Source organism: Phoxinus phoxinus (assembly GCF_949152265.1).
Source record: "Phoxinus phoxinus genome assembly, chromosome: 18".
Taxonomy (NCBI): domain Eukaryota; kingdom Metazoa; phylum Chordata; class Actinopteri; order Cypriniformes; family Leuciscidae; genus Phoxinus; species Phoxinus phoxinus.
Window position 1 is genome coordinate 11,391,236 of NC_136893.1, and position 16,015 is coordinate 11,407,250.

A 16,015-nucleotide genomic window follows, 5' to 3' on the forward strand; every position below is an offset into this window, starting at 1 on the left:
TTCATTAAACTAGTTTATTAAAATAGCAAACAGTGTTGCTATTATGAGATGCCTTCAATTAAAATACTGATGGATAAATATGTATTCATATAGCTGTATAGAGTCATATAATACATTTATTTTTTAGATGAATCTCTTTTAGGCCTACTGGGATTCCCCCTGGTCTGTCATAGGTTATTGTTGCAAAGGTCAATTTACCCAATTATTGGGCCTCTTGAATCATTTTGTACTACAACTTAACTAGTTTGTAGTAGCTTAATGTTTCTATTTATTTTACGTGGTTTCATTTTTTCCTACATTTTTTTCCGTAAAAATGTATCATATATTTAGTACGAAAGTTTAGTGTAAACGTTTTTGTGTAGGCTTTGCATCTTAGTGAATGAGACCCATTGTTCTTCAGATGGACATCTTCCCCAATTAGCTGTATTTTGAAAATGTTTGCCAAAAAATAAGATTTTTTTTTCCTGATGTATTTCGAAGTTGTTGTTACTTTAAAAAAGTGTGGTAATATTCTTTTCAAGCCACAAGATGGCGGTAACTCATCAGGACTTCTATTAACTTAAAAGGAAATGATAGAGCTTGCATATTTGGAGTTGATCTACCCCTTATTGGTGTTTCTCATTTAGGTTTGTTATATTTAATAGAATATTTTCTAAAGTACAGAAAAGCTGAACATTTCCACCAATATGGGCCAAGAAAAAAAGCCCTATTGTGACAACTTCCCCAAGTCTCCGTTATTTATTTGTTTCTGTTTTTCTTCTGTAGAGCCACAATATGATCATGATACAATTGAAAAATATTAGGTTGAGTATTTTATTCAGTATATATATCTGATCATTAAAATCTACTGTCACAATATCCCTCACATTGTTAAAGCCTTGGTTTTGTCTCTCTATGAAATTCTTCATAAAGCAAAGAAAAACCAACATCGAATCACATTATCATTAAATATAATTATTATTTTAAATCTTTCGTATAACGACAACATCTAGTGGGGCTGAGAGATGCCAACAGCGGCAACTGGGCAGTCTTGTGCACCAGTAATGTGGGCTGCTTTCCATCCAGCCAATTAGTGTGAGCTTTAAAGAGAAAACTGGTGATCTCCTGAGAGTGGTCTTGAAATATGCCAGGAAAAATGCAGACATCAAACAATAAACAGAAAAATTATTTGAGAATTTAAGAGTCTGTGTTTAAACTGTATTTTTTGTGAGGTCAAGGTAACAGGTTATAATGAGGTAGTCAGTAGTAGTTCACTGGCAATATTTAACTTTAAATTGATCACTTTTACAACACTCATTCTTAAATGTAAAGAGTGTATACTATGATCAAAATGTGATCCAAACCTGGTTAAAGAGGGAATTCTGTCTGAGACGGATTTATTCAAATTAACTTTAATCTTATTTTTTATATATATATTTATAAAAAATAAAAAAAAAGAATTATATAAAGTTTACCCTTTAAAATGATATTGAAAAGAAACACAAATTGTCCAGTGAAGGAGAACTGTGAAGGAGAACACTTTTATGCAAAATTAAAGAAAATAATTTCTTGGTTCGGTCTCTTGTTAATCTTTGAACATGGCAACATAAGTTACAAGTTTACAAGTTAGTTTGACAAGAATGTGAATATTGCATATATATGCATATATACTTTCACAATATCCCTTACATTTTAAAGCATTGGTTTTATCACAACATTTAGCCTATGTATTCTCTAAAAGTAAAAGATGGCAACAAGATCTGAAAGTAGGCCTTCATTATTAATAAAATACTAATTCAGCCACTTCTGATTAATTGAAAATATTTAGACATACAGAATTGATCAAATAACCATAATTTATCTCTTTTTGCTTACACATGGAGTTTGCAGAGCTAGCAATATAGTTAGCACTGCTGTTAATCCTGTTTGTGCATGTTAAGGCCGATTCACACCAACACAAATGTGTACGATTTTGGGACCTATATATAAATAAACCGGAAATACCCCAGCAACACTCCATAAACAAAGCATTGCTTAACTGTCTGTTCATGCCGTGACACCTGCTAGTCACGAAAGAGCAACTGTATGTCATCAATCCTCCGTTCAGATTCAGACATCAAGCAACACGTAAAATAAGAGTACAAAGAGACAAGAGAGCCTGTTCTAGATTGTTCCTCCACTGTTACTGTCGCTCAGCAAAGTAGTCCGTTCGTAAGCGCCACCAACTCTTAGTTCTATGTAACAGCGTCTGTTCTGACCATGTGACCAAAAACATTAATCTTATTGGCCAGTTTTCTTAACTGTGCAAGATGGAAAAGAAAGATCTAAGATAGTTGTTCCAAACGAACAGTTCATTAGAGTTAAAATGTTTATCGAAATAAAAACAAATTTTCACAATAATTGTCTTAGTGTGAACAGGCTTTTAGCAAGTATGAACACAACAGCCACTGCAGGTACGTACTCTTAGACACCATAGAGGGCCCTGTCTAAATCACAGCACGTTGAGTCCAAATAAATGCTGGAATGACTCATTCCACGACTCATAATTGTAGTCACCCACAGTTCTTCGGGTCCAGTTCTGAGTCTCAGTTAGCATAAATGTTGCAATACTTTGGTAGTGTCAGATAAATCATACCCATACCGTTGTGTTGGTCTCAGGAGGTTTCTCCTGTCAAGCAAAACGATGAAATGTTAATTGAAATGCAGTTGTGCCACAACAGTTTAGCACTCAAAATATGCTGTTTTGTTGTTAAAGAAATTACGTATACGAAGAAGCCTTCGCATCTTACCCGCTGCTGTTGTATGTAGACCACAGCATCATGGATTGTAACAAAGATATGCTGAGGATTCATGTATTTCATGAGCCCACTGGATGTGAGAATCTTCAGTACACTCTCTACAGAAGAGAGAAAATATTACACTCAGGAAGAAGTTTGGAAGGTTTGTCCAAGTATATACCCGGAAACTCACCATTGCAGTTAGCCAGGTATATCGTTATCCCAATCTTTTGGCACTCCATGCACATCTGTGACAGGATATAAGTACCGTGAGGATATGACACGATTCATTAAGATGTTGACTGGTGTCAAAACAAAACCTATACGGCCCAGCTCACCTGTATGAATAACCGAGCTCCCGCAACATCCACAAAAATGACACTGCTGCAGTCTATCAACACGGACTGGACTTCACCCTCGGCCATCTCTGCATTAAACAATTGAGAAAAACCCACAAGTGTGATTTATCTGAAATAAAAGACTCTCTAATGTGATTTTTGATGCTGCCAAATAAAAATGGGAACGGACCTGGTCTGAGCAAATCATTCTTTGAAGAAAATGAACTGTCTGCAACTCCTTGTTCCTTGAAGAAGAAAAAAGTTATCCAATAAAATGTTTTCTTTTCATAATCTGTTATTTTGTTGTTGTTAGACGAAAATCTCCAAAATATCACATCAAAATAATAATGCATAGCTGATTACGGTCATAGGTGATATGAGTTTTTTTTGCATTACAGTGATTTTAAAAGATGTTAAATGCAGGTACCGGTAATATAAAACCGCAGCTACAGTATGACACACCACTATACAATAAAACTTAAATAATAAGATTTAATATTCTATAAAAGGTACACTGTAACTTTTGGCTCCTCAAGCATAAAACTGCATGCTTTTTTATGTTATGCCAGAACATTGTTTTGGGTGTTTCGGCTCTGTGACTGTGTGGATACATATGACAACTAACTCTGTTCGAGAGCAACATATGGCCATTTATCTGTTCAATAAAATACCTTACTCACCTGTTGCGTAATAAAAATCCCATCTCTGCGTCACTTTTACAACATTTCAAATTCTTCAGTTCTCACATCTCAAAAAATAGCCTGGTCCTACCAGGCTCTCGTACATTTCATTTGTACAGAGTCTGGCCTCTCTCCATTGACAAGCATTAACTTCCTTGTAGGCGAGTACTCTGTTGAAGTTTAAAACTATTGTATCTGCCCAGAGCCACTCTGGATCTACCATAACCAATCGTTAATGTTTGGTAGTGACGAAACTTCAGTTCTCAGCCACTCCCTCTGTTCGCTGATTGGACCGGTAAAAAATGGACCGGAGAAAACCCGTGATTATACCACAAGCCCAGACGTAGTACTGAAGGAAAATTAAAATTGAGCGGAAGTGTGTAGGAAGGCGGAGCCAGGCTACTCAAAAAAGCCAACCCAATGTTCTGTACGAGCTCTGTCGCGTTCCCTTTTTGCCAACAGACTCTCCTCTGTTCGGCGGTTAAAAATAAAGAAAAGGTGATTTCCCGGAGGTTCGTGATTTAGCTGCTTCATGTCTACCTTTCTCACTCGTTGTGACAACTAACCTATGATACTCCGTCACCATATACGTGTCAAAGAATGACGAGACACTCACGGGCGGGTGGAGTATGTGCGCAATTTCCTGTGAAAACCATCCCGTCAGGTCTAAAATATAAACACTTATAATAGGCTTACCATAGTGAATCAGGGTACGTTTTGGAAGAAGGATTGATAATATATTTACTCTTTGGTTAAATTTGGTTAATTTTGAACAAAAAAAAGTTACATAGTGTACCTTTAATAAACAGAATAGTGAACTATTTTAACTAATTATGTAAGTAATATAATATGACACATGGTGATTTTACGCATTAACAATTAACAGAATGTATATTTGTGCTTTTACAACCGCTCTGCACATGGCAAATGAACATTCAGAACAATTTTTTTATGTAATAAATTATTTTAAATAAAATGCTAGTGGTCATTTTCAGGCTTAAGCGAGCAAATAATACAAAAAGCAAAAACAGAAAAACTATACATATAAATTGATAGATTGATCATCTTACTACAGAGCTAATGGCCTCTCTCTCTCTCTTCTCTTTGGCCTTCAGGGCTTTCTCTCGGCTGCGTATCCTCTCAGGCGTGAGGCCCAGAAGCTGAGCCATGTCGGCCTTGAAAAAGCTACGGTTGCCATAGTAGATAGGCCCATTGTAAGTCAGGATCTTCACACCAGGAACTTCATAGCACTACGATTCAGAGGGATGGAGAGGGTATAACCATATCATCAGTTACACAACAGAGATACAAATGCAGCCGAGCAAAGGTTAAGCGATTGCATTTCCAAAAAAAAGGCCCAATTCTAATCATAGTAAATTACATTATGTGTGGTAATAAGAAAAGAAACTAAATATGACTGACTGTTGACTCACTTTATTATGGTTGTTGATGGATCTGTAGATCTCCGTGTTGGCGGCTCTTCCTAACACAGAGCAGCTGGCCCTGAAAACAGAAAGTTTACTGTGAGTTCAGGGACATCTTTTTGTCTCAACTTTATCTCCCCTTTCCTTAAATGTGAATTTCATATCCGCCAGGAGAGGAAGGTTGTTTTGGAACACAGGGGTCTGTAAGGGATACTGGTTTGCTGTTTTTATACAGCCCCTGAGCTTTGGAAAGCATAATTAAAGGATGTAGTAAACATGATTATTAAAGCAGATAAGTACACAAATCTAATTAGGTAGTTTCAATCTCAATTATATTATGTACTCAATATCTTGTTTCACTGGGGCTGCTCTAGTTGGATTGCTAATATCGTTATCTCTATACGGTCAGAATGATACTCTAATTCAGTGGTTCCAAGCTTACTCCCAGAGGATCACTTTAAAATGCTATATGTTTCTGAATGAACACTTCTGAAATCTAAGCATACTTGTAATTAAATCTGATTTACACAGAAGTACCCTGCATCCACATACAATTTGGTTATCCTTAACGTATAAAATTACACGCCAACTCATCTTTAATGGGAATCCTGTGCATTCTTTTTCTACAGCAAGTATATTCAGGAGTGATTTTATTGCTTGCCAAACTAAAATCATTGCACACTTCCAATATGTTGCATGGCGTTTGGATCAGAAATAGTTTTTTTTTTTTTTTAAATGCTAAAAAAAGTGTATAGAACTGTTTGGTCTGGTTTAGCCATATGGTTTTAATCAGTTTTATTATATAATCGTTTAAAATCTAAAGAATTCACTAAAATTTTCACTAAAGAATTTTCACTTATTTATGCGTTTATTGCACAGATTAGGTTTTAGTGGCTAAGAGTGAATTCCAAGGCTGTGTCCGAAATCGCCCCCTATACCCTTAAATAGGGCACTATTTGAGGGGACAGCCATTTGTAGTGGTGTCCGAAACCATAGTGGATGTAATCGAATGCACTCATTCAATCCCATACAATGCACTCATTCAATCCCATACAATGCACTACAACTGATGTACGCTCAACTAGAGAATACCCATAATGCACTATGGCAAATGAATTCCCGCGTCTTGTCAGAAGATGGCGCCCGTTGGGATACCCTGCTCTAATTTATACTAAATATCTAAAAAAGTGATAAAATGCCCATAATGGGAAGTGTCACAGCATTTTATCCAATAAATAAAGTTTAATTTGAACAAAATGAGTATATAATTTTCCTAAGAATACCTCTGTGTGCGACAGATAACTGTCATCATGGAGAAGACCACCCCGATGGCCAGGCCCAAGTCAACATTCAGCACAACTACTGACAGCCAGGTCACAAGCCACACCATCTGCTCAGACATATAACAAGACGTAAAATTGATCAGCTGGACTCAATGTCAAATTAAATATATATAGCACTTTTCTGGGAACGAGAAGTGGTAAAACCTACAAAATCGATTTTGCTGACTCTCCAAAGGTCAGGAAGATCCTGGAACAGCAGAAACATCTGTCTCAGGCTGGTTACGTTTATACAAGCAAGCACTGCCTGTGTGGAGAGAAGGGAGAGGGATATTGTTGGTTATATTGATAATTATTTAAAGAGAACATGAATTCAATGTATTCTATGTAATGTCGTTGAACCATTAGACAACATTATTCTAAAGAAATATCCCAATAAATACACTCTGAAATTTGTCACATTATACAACTTAAATTTATTGCAAATGTGTCATTGGTAAACCTAGCTAATAAAACAAAATATGTGCTAAGAACTTTTTGATAACGTTTTGATTAAGTTATTTCTAAATGTTCTCAGGACGTTCAAAACGTCCAATTTTTTAAATGTTTTAAAAACATTTTTCTTGTATGTGGCAAGGTTAGCAAAGACATTAAGGGAATGTTTACTCATCTTAAACATTATGGGAACGTTACTTTTTGAATGTTGAACATTTTGAAACAAGTAGTAAATAATTTAAAAAAGAACAGACAAATATCCAACTAAAATGTTTCAGAAAAAACATTCCATGAATGATGTACACTTTAGTGCTAAAATATTGAGAACATTATTAAAGACCAGATAATTATGAACAAACATTCTATGATTGTAACTGGAAGAACGTTTGTTGAAAACTTTGAGAAAACCTTGCTAGAAAATTAGCCAAAGTTCTGAGAATGTTTCCTGTTAGCTGGGATGGGACTCTTACCTTGGGTAGGAAGTAAAATAGAGGTCCTATCAGCAGAAGTACAATAAGAACGACCAGACTTGTGAACAGTCCAGCGAGCTGTTGAAGAAAAAGGGTTTTATTGTATACTACTATGTTCGACAAACAAGACAAAAGACTTCTAGCAGTGAATATACTACAGTAAAAATGTCATTATCTCAGCATGACCTTCGCAACATTACATTGCTTAGTTTTTTTAGTTGAACAGTAGGGGTGATCTCAAACAAACCAGTACCTGTGTGTGACCTCCAGCACTTTCCAGTATGTTGGTGGTGGCCAGAGTAGCTGAATTGGGGAAGCAGGTGAAGAGAGATGACACAGTGTTGGAGATCCCATGTGCTAGAAGCTCCTACAACAACAAGAACATTATCTTTTGTTATCAAGCGGCTCTGTGGAATACTTGATTCTGATAAGCCAATCGCGCCATCCAGCGGTAAATTATTCCCAGATAACAACCGCTGAAATCAGACAACACAGACTCATCCGGGTTACTGAAGTCAGCAGCGCTACACGCTTGCTAGGAAAGTTTTTTCTACGTGGAAGTTTTGCATTTGGTGAGCTAATAAAATATAAAAACTGTATAGTTATTTAATTATGCCATCCAGTATCATGGACTCGCTCTCTCTTGTTTCATACAAACGCAGCTGCTGCCATTTTGTGACTATTGTTTTGTTGACTGTTGGATTATAAAATACAAAGAGGTACGATTTTAAAGCAGTTTAATCCAAAATCAATATCTCTTCTCCTCATAATTATGTATGTGGCGAAATGCTGTGTAATAAGTGGTATGACTGTATACCGTATGGGTTAAAGGTCCGTCTAGTTTAAACTTGCCGCACTCGCAACTGCTCTTTCCGCGGAAGCTTTGCATTTAAAGACCTAATCAAATATTTCAACTCAGATCATTATTTCATGTCTAATTATTTACTAATGTGGCAAGTAGCCGTGTAATAAGTGGGATAATGTACATCCAGTCGGTTGTTCTCTCAAATAAACCCCCTTCAGGCTGATGCAAGTCCTCATCACCCTGTCTGGGTTTATTCTGAGAGAACAACCAGCTGGATGTACATTATCCCTTACATGACTAACACATTTACAAACCTATAACCATGGCTTAACTTACACCATGCTCCAGTTCCACCTGTCAAAACTTTTTATAACTTTGATTATAAATACAGTATTTACCTGATTTGGATCAATGGAATATCCATGTTTGTCTGCATAAATCATGGCCAGAGAAACAGACACAGCGTAGGCAACAAGGGTGATAGCAACTGTGTCACCAGCAATTTGTGGAACTGTCTCCAATGCAGGCAGCCGTGGCTCAGGGAAGCTGAAAAAATAGTAAACTTTTAGCTTTAAATTATAGTTGGTCCCACTTTATATTAAGTGTCTTTAACTACTGTGTACTAATGTTTAAATTAATAATTTGATACAATGCACTGATTGAGTTCATACCATTTTTAACACTGTACTTATATTTAAAAATACCTGCATTATCTATCATTAATTTCTGCTCAAATATTACAGATCCTAAACCTTTGAACGGTAGTGTAAACCATTGCTATTGATGAATATCAGGAATATAATGTATTACATACAAGAATATATTACCCTGCTGGAATATGTCCTACTATCTGTATGTCATACTTGGAATCCAGAGAAAAGGCATATGTAATTCCTGTTGCAATTATTACCTGCAGGAGCCACAACAGAATGGAAGATTTATTTTTCACAATGCAGACCACAGTAGAAAATATGGTTGATGATGAAACTAGTTGGCTGACGAATGGCAAATATTTGTACAAAAGTTAATTTGCTTATGCATGTCTGTGAGTCACTCTAAATCTTTTCAAATGCCTGTTGTCAAGTGCACTCACAGTGATGATCTCTATAGGGATGGGAGTTCGCAGGCGCTTCCGAAAGCGTGAGTTGACCTCTTTAACTGGCACCAGAACAGCCAGGCAGAGCAGTGATATCACCAGCTCAGCCAAATTAGTGTGGGGCAAATTCTCCATCACTGAAGCCAGAGTCTGTGGGTTTAAAGGGAACCTCTGAAATGCCCGATTCATTTTTTCTCAGTCATATTCAGTGATACTGCTTCAGTTGTTACTAGAATTATTACACTAGTAACCAGAAAAAGAAAAAAACAGTCTGTGTTATGCCATTTCTGACCTTAAAAAGAGAGAAGGCACCAGCATATCGGGGTAGTCGTAATCCCAACATGCTTTGCAGCTGTGAGACGGTCACATGGAAGGCGGCTGCACTTGTGAACGCCTTAACAATCGGTTCTGAGAGGTATGTGGAAAGGAAACCCAACTGGAGGCCGCACATGCACAGCTGGGACAATAAAAACAAGCAACACAATCTCATAAATCTGTGTTTAAATAGAGTGCTATATGTTTAAATTGAGCAGATGTTGTTTACCATCATTATGCCTGAGAGAAATGCTACAGCTGATGCCACCCCAATTCTCTGGGCCTCAAACTCTGCAGCCTCTGGGCTACTGGAATTCAGAGCAAGCGGGATGGGAACCAGTTGCTCCACCACCGAGCCAGTCATCAGACTCAACACAGCAAAGGTACCTGCAAAAGTCAAACCCTTGGATTATGGCATTTCATTTTCTTGATTAAACATTGACTGGTTCAACATGGTTGCGGATTAAATATTTTTTTCACAAAGCCAAACTCTGGTAAATAATCTGTCTTTTACCTGTGGAAACGTGGTGACCAGTGCCGAAGAGCATATAGAGAACCACAGGGAAGAAGGATGTGTAAAGACCATAGACAGGAGCCACCGATGTCAACAAAGCAAAGGCCATTCCTAACAACAACAAAAAAAAAAAATATGTTTACATGATGCATATTCAATTCATGTATTCAAGTACATTAAAAGTTACACTCACACAAAATCTTAAATAGGCGAATGCATTTTCTATGAAGAACATTTAATTATTTTCAGCAATCTGTAGGCTATGCATTTTTATACGCCAAATTACCTTACCGTAAACAACGAATTCTGCATATGCAGGACGCCATATTAGTCATGTGACAAATGAAAAAAGAAATTTATCACATATTTTAACCTTTTTATGTAAAGTTTTGTTCAATGCGTAATTGCGAATGTAGCAAACAAGAAAACGTAACGATATTTGTTACTCAAAATGATCTAAAAAAAAATGCAATATAAATATAGGCCTATGCACACACGTTTTAGTAATTATTATTATTGTAAGTTACAAATGCTTTTTATTCGATGGTATATTTATTTATTATTTTGAAGAAAAAAAAATGGTATGACCATTAAAAAAAAAACATGAATCTGACGTTATAGCCTACAGAGATTAACATTTCAAAGCATTATATGCCTATACACAGGTTTCTTGTATACAAACAAAACCGGATGCGCGCGCATCCAAGAGGCAAGACCGCTATATTTTATGCCGAGTTCTGTAAAAGAACATTGTAATTAACGTAGATTTCGCATTGTTTGTAAATTCTTGTTGACTCAATAATAAACTGGAATTTCAGAGTTGGATTTGTTTGCTTGTGTTTCATTTGCATATTAATATAACATTATGTAAAACGTTAGTTAGTTGACTATATGAAATTGTCCAACTAAGTTTGCTAATCATAAAAACCTGACATACCCTATGCATTTAGGTTAGTTTACAGCACAACAGCTCCGCGTCATCTCTGCTTCTGCTAGATATAGCCGTAAAGACTGTTGCTTTCTGCCTCTTAGATGCGCGCGCATCTATGTGATGACGTTGCACAGAAACCCGTGTATATATAAATGTTCTGATGTTTATATCAAGTAGGCTAGTCTAACCATTTTCTTTTGTGACAAAAAAAAGTTGATCTCATCAAATTGTATAGCCTACCGCAACAAAAAAAAATATGTTGAATCATGTTATGTAATGTTGTAAATGATTTTAGATTATTATTCAAATAGTATTTTTCTTATCCTCTAACCATACTTTCTCTTGCTATTACGTTAGCCTGCTACAGCTAGAAACAACTACTTAATTAAAGTTTATCTTTACCTTGGGGAATATGTACTATTCCAACAGTCAGTCCCGCTATGATATCTCCTACCAGCCATTTTTTGAGCTTGTATTTGGGCAGCCAGCTGCACACGGGCAGTCTCTTCTTGAGCAGGTGAACACACTCCACCTGAGAGCAGCGGCATCTCTGCGCCAGTCTGTCGCGGAGCCGCTCTCTCCCACTAGACTGCGCTTCCGTGCCATACGTCTGTCTGAAGCGATCCTCAGTGTATATGTTTCTATACACAGCCACTGATGCGCTCATCTTGTCCTAACGTGTTCTTCCGAGAGCAAGGACCAGGTAAATAATCTTCAGAGTTAAACTGCTCCAAACAAGTGCCCAACCCGTCATTTATAGTAGGAGTCGCTGGAATTTGACATCAGGAACAATTGTATTTTCCTGTCAAGTACTGGAGCCAATTGAACAGCAGGTTTTTTTTTTTTTTTTTTATAAAGTCAAAATCGGACAGCAAACAAAAAGCTTAATACTTGACAAACCTCAGTGTTAAATGTCTTGCAACTCTTCCAGGTCCTACTGCTAAAGGCTTTTTACAAAGTAAACAATGACATGAACACTCTTATCTTTAACACATAGACCAGCTCTCAGTCCCTCCTCCCCATCATGGCCCGTAACTCTTCAAAAAAGACTGTTTCTTCCTGACTATGACATGTGGAATCATGGAGTAGCCTATAAAGCGTACAATGTAGCTCTGTGAGACATCTGCATGATGATCAAAGTACTATTGTTTACAGGGTGAAGGTGAAACCTCAAACCACTATTACTGATTATTAGAGGAGGTCATTTCCGGGAGGGGGTCGATTTCTCCAAGCCTTTGGTGTCTTCATGGACTTTGAGGAACCAAAGCTGCCTTCTGAAGTGTAATGATATATGTTTTCTTTGCCTCGCTGATCAAACTGCAATATGATTCTGGTGAGTGTGCGTTATATTCCCTTAACATAGTTAAAAGGGAAGCAAATGTCAATTTGGGATGACAGTTTTTGGATTATAGAAGTGGAACATCACCTATTGAGTAGCCTAGAGACCAAGTAGGCTATGCTATATAACCCTATAAACAAAAATATTTAATTCAAGAAAATCTTATATCAGCTGCATTTTATTTTGTCTGAAAAGTAATTTGCATTGATAAAATTCAATGAAAAATGGGTGAGCCTGCCGTTTTTGTGTGAACGTGGTGGAGATCACTTCAGCGCTGGCTCAGCCAACAAAACCATTGACGCTTGTACCTCTAGACAATGTCACGGGTGCCTGAGATTGCAATCTGACAAAATGTCCAACCCATAAAACAAAGAGTGATACAATATAAATGGAACAGTTGTTTTGGTAATAGTCCAGTATTAGGACGCATGAATTAACCTCTTCCTGGCCATGTTGTTTGTTGGTTCGTGCAGAATGCCACACACCTGCGCTGGGTCAGACTGGGCAAACTCTTGGTTGAGGCGGTACTGTTCTAGGTCTTATTTATCTCAGTGTGGCTTCTGACCAGGGTTATTATCATTAATGAAAGGTATTCGAAAAGCAAAAAAAAAATTTCAAATAAAATTTAATATAAAAAACATGTTACTTATTATTTCAGCTATAGCCATTGCAATATATATATTTTTTCGTTTCGTTTAAATTGAAGTACTGAAATAACTATAACTAAAGCTATATAGACATATTACATTAAAATAAAAATGACAAACACAACCAAATAAAACTAACATTAAAATGATAACAGAAACTATAAAAAGAAAATCTAATTGAAAATATTAACAAAAATTATAATAGTATATCAATGATTGCTTATTTGACAGAAAACAATATGAATAAGATAAATTTTTATTTAATAGAAATAAAATGCTGTTTTGTGTATTTTCTAAATGAAAAGGTCAGTCCATCACTTCAGATATGCTTTCTCTGATTGAGGAAAATGTGGCTAAAGTGCATGAACTTTATTACTAATTATCTCATACATTCTTTAACAGATTGTTCCCACATTACACAAACCTTTGCTTTTATATCAGCATTAGACATTCATTTCGTAACTTCTTTTTTTTTGTCACTATGGCCGCGGTATTGCAAAAGCCATCCAGAGGGGATGTCTTCACCATTGGTAACATTTCAAAATGTGAAGTGTATCTATTTTGGGTTCATTTTTAATTATAAGAGAAAAATACAGTTGTTTTGATCCCATATTCCAAGAATCTCCAGGTCTCTGAAGATATGCTCCGATATGTGTGTGGAGTTTTTTTTTGTTAAGGAATGCAGCTATTGTGTTCATCAGCTCAGGAGAATTTATGGACACGCTGATGGCGTGTTGCGTCTGGTGACTGTTTAAACAAGATATTAATCAGCGGTGAAAGGAACAATGCGCTGAATGGAAGAGGATATGGAGTGTTGAACTCCTCTCCCCCCTCCCCCTCAAAAGCAAGATGAAGCCTATAAGCACTCCAAGAAAAGACAGGTTATGTTAAACCAGAACAAAGGCAATATAAACAAGAGTGACACTCTTGGTTCCCTTCGTCTGGAGTGTGTTTACAGCTAATCTGGATGTCAGTCTGCTCTGAGCTGACAGGCGGTGGGTAGTTAATAAAGCACATATTTCCCCACTGACTGCCCAATAGTCCTGTAATGCTGCAAACAGCTGAATGATGAAAGCATTTGGAATTAGGAATTTCTCATTCTTTTTTTGAACATATAACAATTTGTTCATGAGGCCTTTTGTTAAATGCATTCATTTCATGTATCAAAAGTGCAAAAGTAAATAGTGCCGTTACAGAAAGATGGGTTTTTGTGAACTCATTGCATAGTTTGTATTGCATAAAATAAAGCATGTCATATGATAGTACATGCATAAGGGAGGGACAAAGTTAGTTTTCTTTGGCTCCAAATCTTTCTGTGGTATAATTTCCCTAGTTGTATATGCACTAATTGCATTAGAACGATATCTTGTTAACCTCCATGCCCCCCTCACGCTGAGAGTGTGTTGTGGTCCTCGGCTATTGTCGTCTGCTTCATCGTGCTGTTCTTGTTTTGGGAGGGGTGTCCTAATAATTTGTCAAAATTCTATAGTTCCTCTTATTGTTCCTTATCTTTTTTATGGGCAACTTCATCTTCCCCTCACTTGTATGTCCTTTGCTCTGACCTCGACAGCGAGACGGGTGCTGAACCCATCTTTCTGTCGCCATCCGACCACCTCTCCCTTCCCGTTCTATCACGAGTGCGTCTCCACATTAAACGCATATACGTTATAATGAATAAGGATTAGTTCTCTCTTTGTGGTCCCTCAATACTGTTTTACTACATGATCATCTTAGCAGTATAGTACTGGAAATCAATACCAGAGAGTACATGGCCATATTATACTATTACCCCACTCTTGTAACATTTTATCTTGTGTGTTGTATGTTGTATTCGTGAATGTTACAGCCTAAATTGTTTTGTTAAAAGTTATATAATACATGTAAAGTTCAATTGCATTGTATTATTACTTATATGCAAACATTGCATATATACATAAAAAGATGGATGGATGGATATAGACAGATTTAAAAATAATTTTATGTACATCCATAATCAACATCTGCAAAAAAATGGGTAATAGATGCAATGTTCGTTTGCTAATAAATGGCAATAAAGCAATTATTTAATTCCTATAAAAAATATATTACAAAAGTTTTTTAATTAGGATATATAATTTGTATAATTATTTCCATATTATATATATACATATATATAATATATATACATATCATTTCTATTAATTAAATATATTATTAATAATTTTGTTTTATATGTATACCTCTCATATATTTTTTAATTATTATGTTTTAATTTTTTTTGTATACGTACATCCAATATAAGCATCTGCAAAATATGTTTTTAAGTTCTATAATAGCTCTGCGCATAATAAACCAGAAAATAACTGATTACAAAAACAGAAGGTCTGGGGTCATTGAGTGCTGACTCAGAAAATGCAGCACAGTAAAACGCTTACAAAGTTTAAATTGTTTTGAACCAAGGTAACTTGTCTTTTCATTGGGAAAACAGGAGTGTGACCGGCGTCTGAACAGCAGCAGGAGAGGAAGGGGAGTGGAAGGACATGCAGTGACCTTCTGTTCTCTGTGGAGGATAAACCCGAGCAGACACACCTTGACCTCTAATCTCACTCTGATCGATATTATAGCCTATAACATGCAGAATGTTCTCAACATTTATGGTAAGATGATGACTTCAAAAGTATTAGTGTAGCAGTGGATTGTCCTATGGGGAATTACCGTTTCGGGCCCTTACTTTAAGCATTGTGCTGCTCTAATGCCCTGTTGGGTCACAACCTTGAACTACATTGTGAAATTTTCTTTGCATTGTCCACAGCTCCATCCCTGTGTTCTCCACCCATGCGGCCCTCAAATTCTATATCCCCTCTTTATACGACCCCTGAGGATCTTAGTGGAGATTGATGACAAATATTTGGTGCCAGAGAGCAGTCTTGGGTGGACCCAGGTCAG

General features: G+C 36.6%; 1 protein-coding gene across 3 annotated transcripts; it reads right to left on the reverse strand.

Moving 5' to 3' along the window:
- Positions 1-1,494: 1,494 nt before the first annotated feature.
- Positions 1,495-11,896, reverse strand: slc26a10 (solute carrier family 26 member 10). Of its 3 annotated transcripts, none has more exons than XM_079588018.1 (18): positions 11,507-11,896; positions 10,174-10,284; positions 9,889-10,046; positions 9,637-9,801; positions 9,342-9,494; positions 9,076-9,158; positions 8,647-8,794; positions 7,697-7,810; positions 7,444-7,521; positions 6,690-6,785; positions 6,482-6,588; positions 5,208-5,277; positions 4,845-5,024; positions 3,285-3,339; positions 3,095-3,183; positions 2,950-3,004; positions 2,769-2,875; positions 1,495-2,647 (listed from the first exon to the last, which is right to left on the reverse strand). In XM_079588018.1, the coding sequence occupies exons 1-18, from the start codon at positions 11,769-11,771 to the stop codon at positions 2,609-2,611; spliced, it is 2,073 nt and encodes a 690-aa protein (XP_079444144.1). In that variant the 5' UTR covers positions 11,772-11,896; the 3' UTR covers positions 1,495-2,608. The 3 variants fall into 3 exon arrangements, with proteins under 3 accessions (XP_079444144.1, XP_079444145.1, XP_079444146.1); XM_079588019.1 differs by lacking the exon at positions 11,507-11,896 and adding an exon at positions 10,465-10,517; XM_079588020.1 differs by lacking the exon at positions 11,507-11,896 and adding an exon at positions 10,367-10,491.
- Between the last annotated feature and the right edge of the window lie 4,119 nt (positions 11,897-16,015).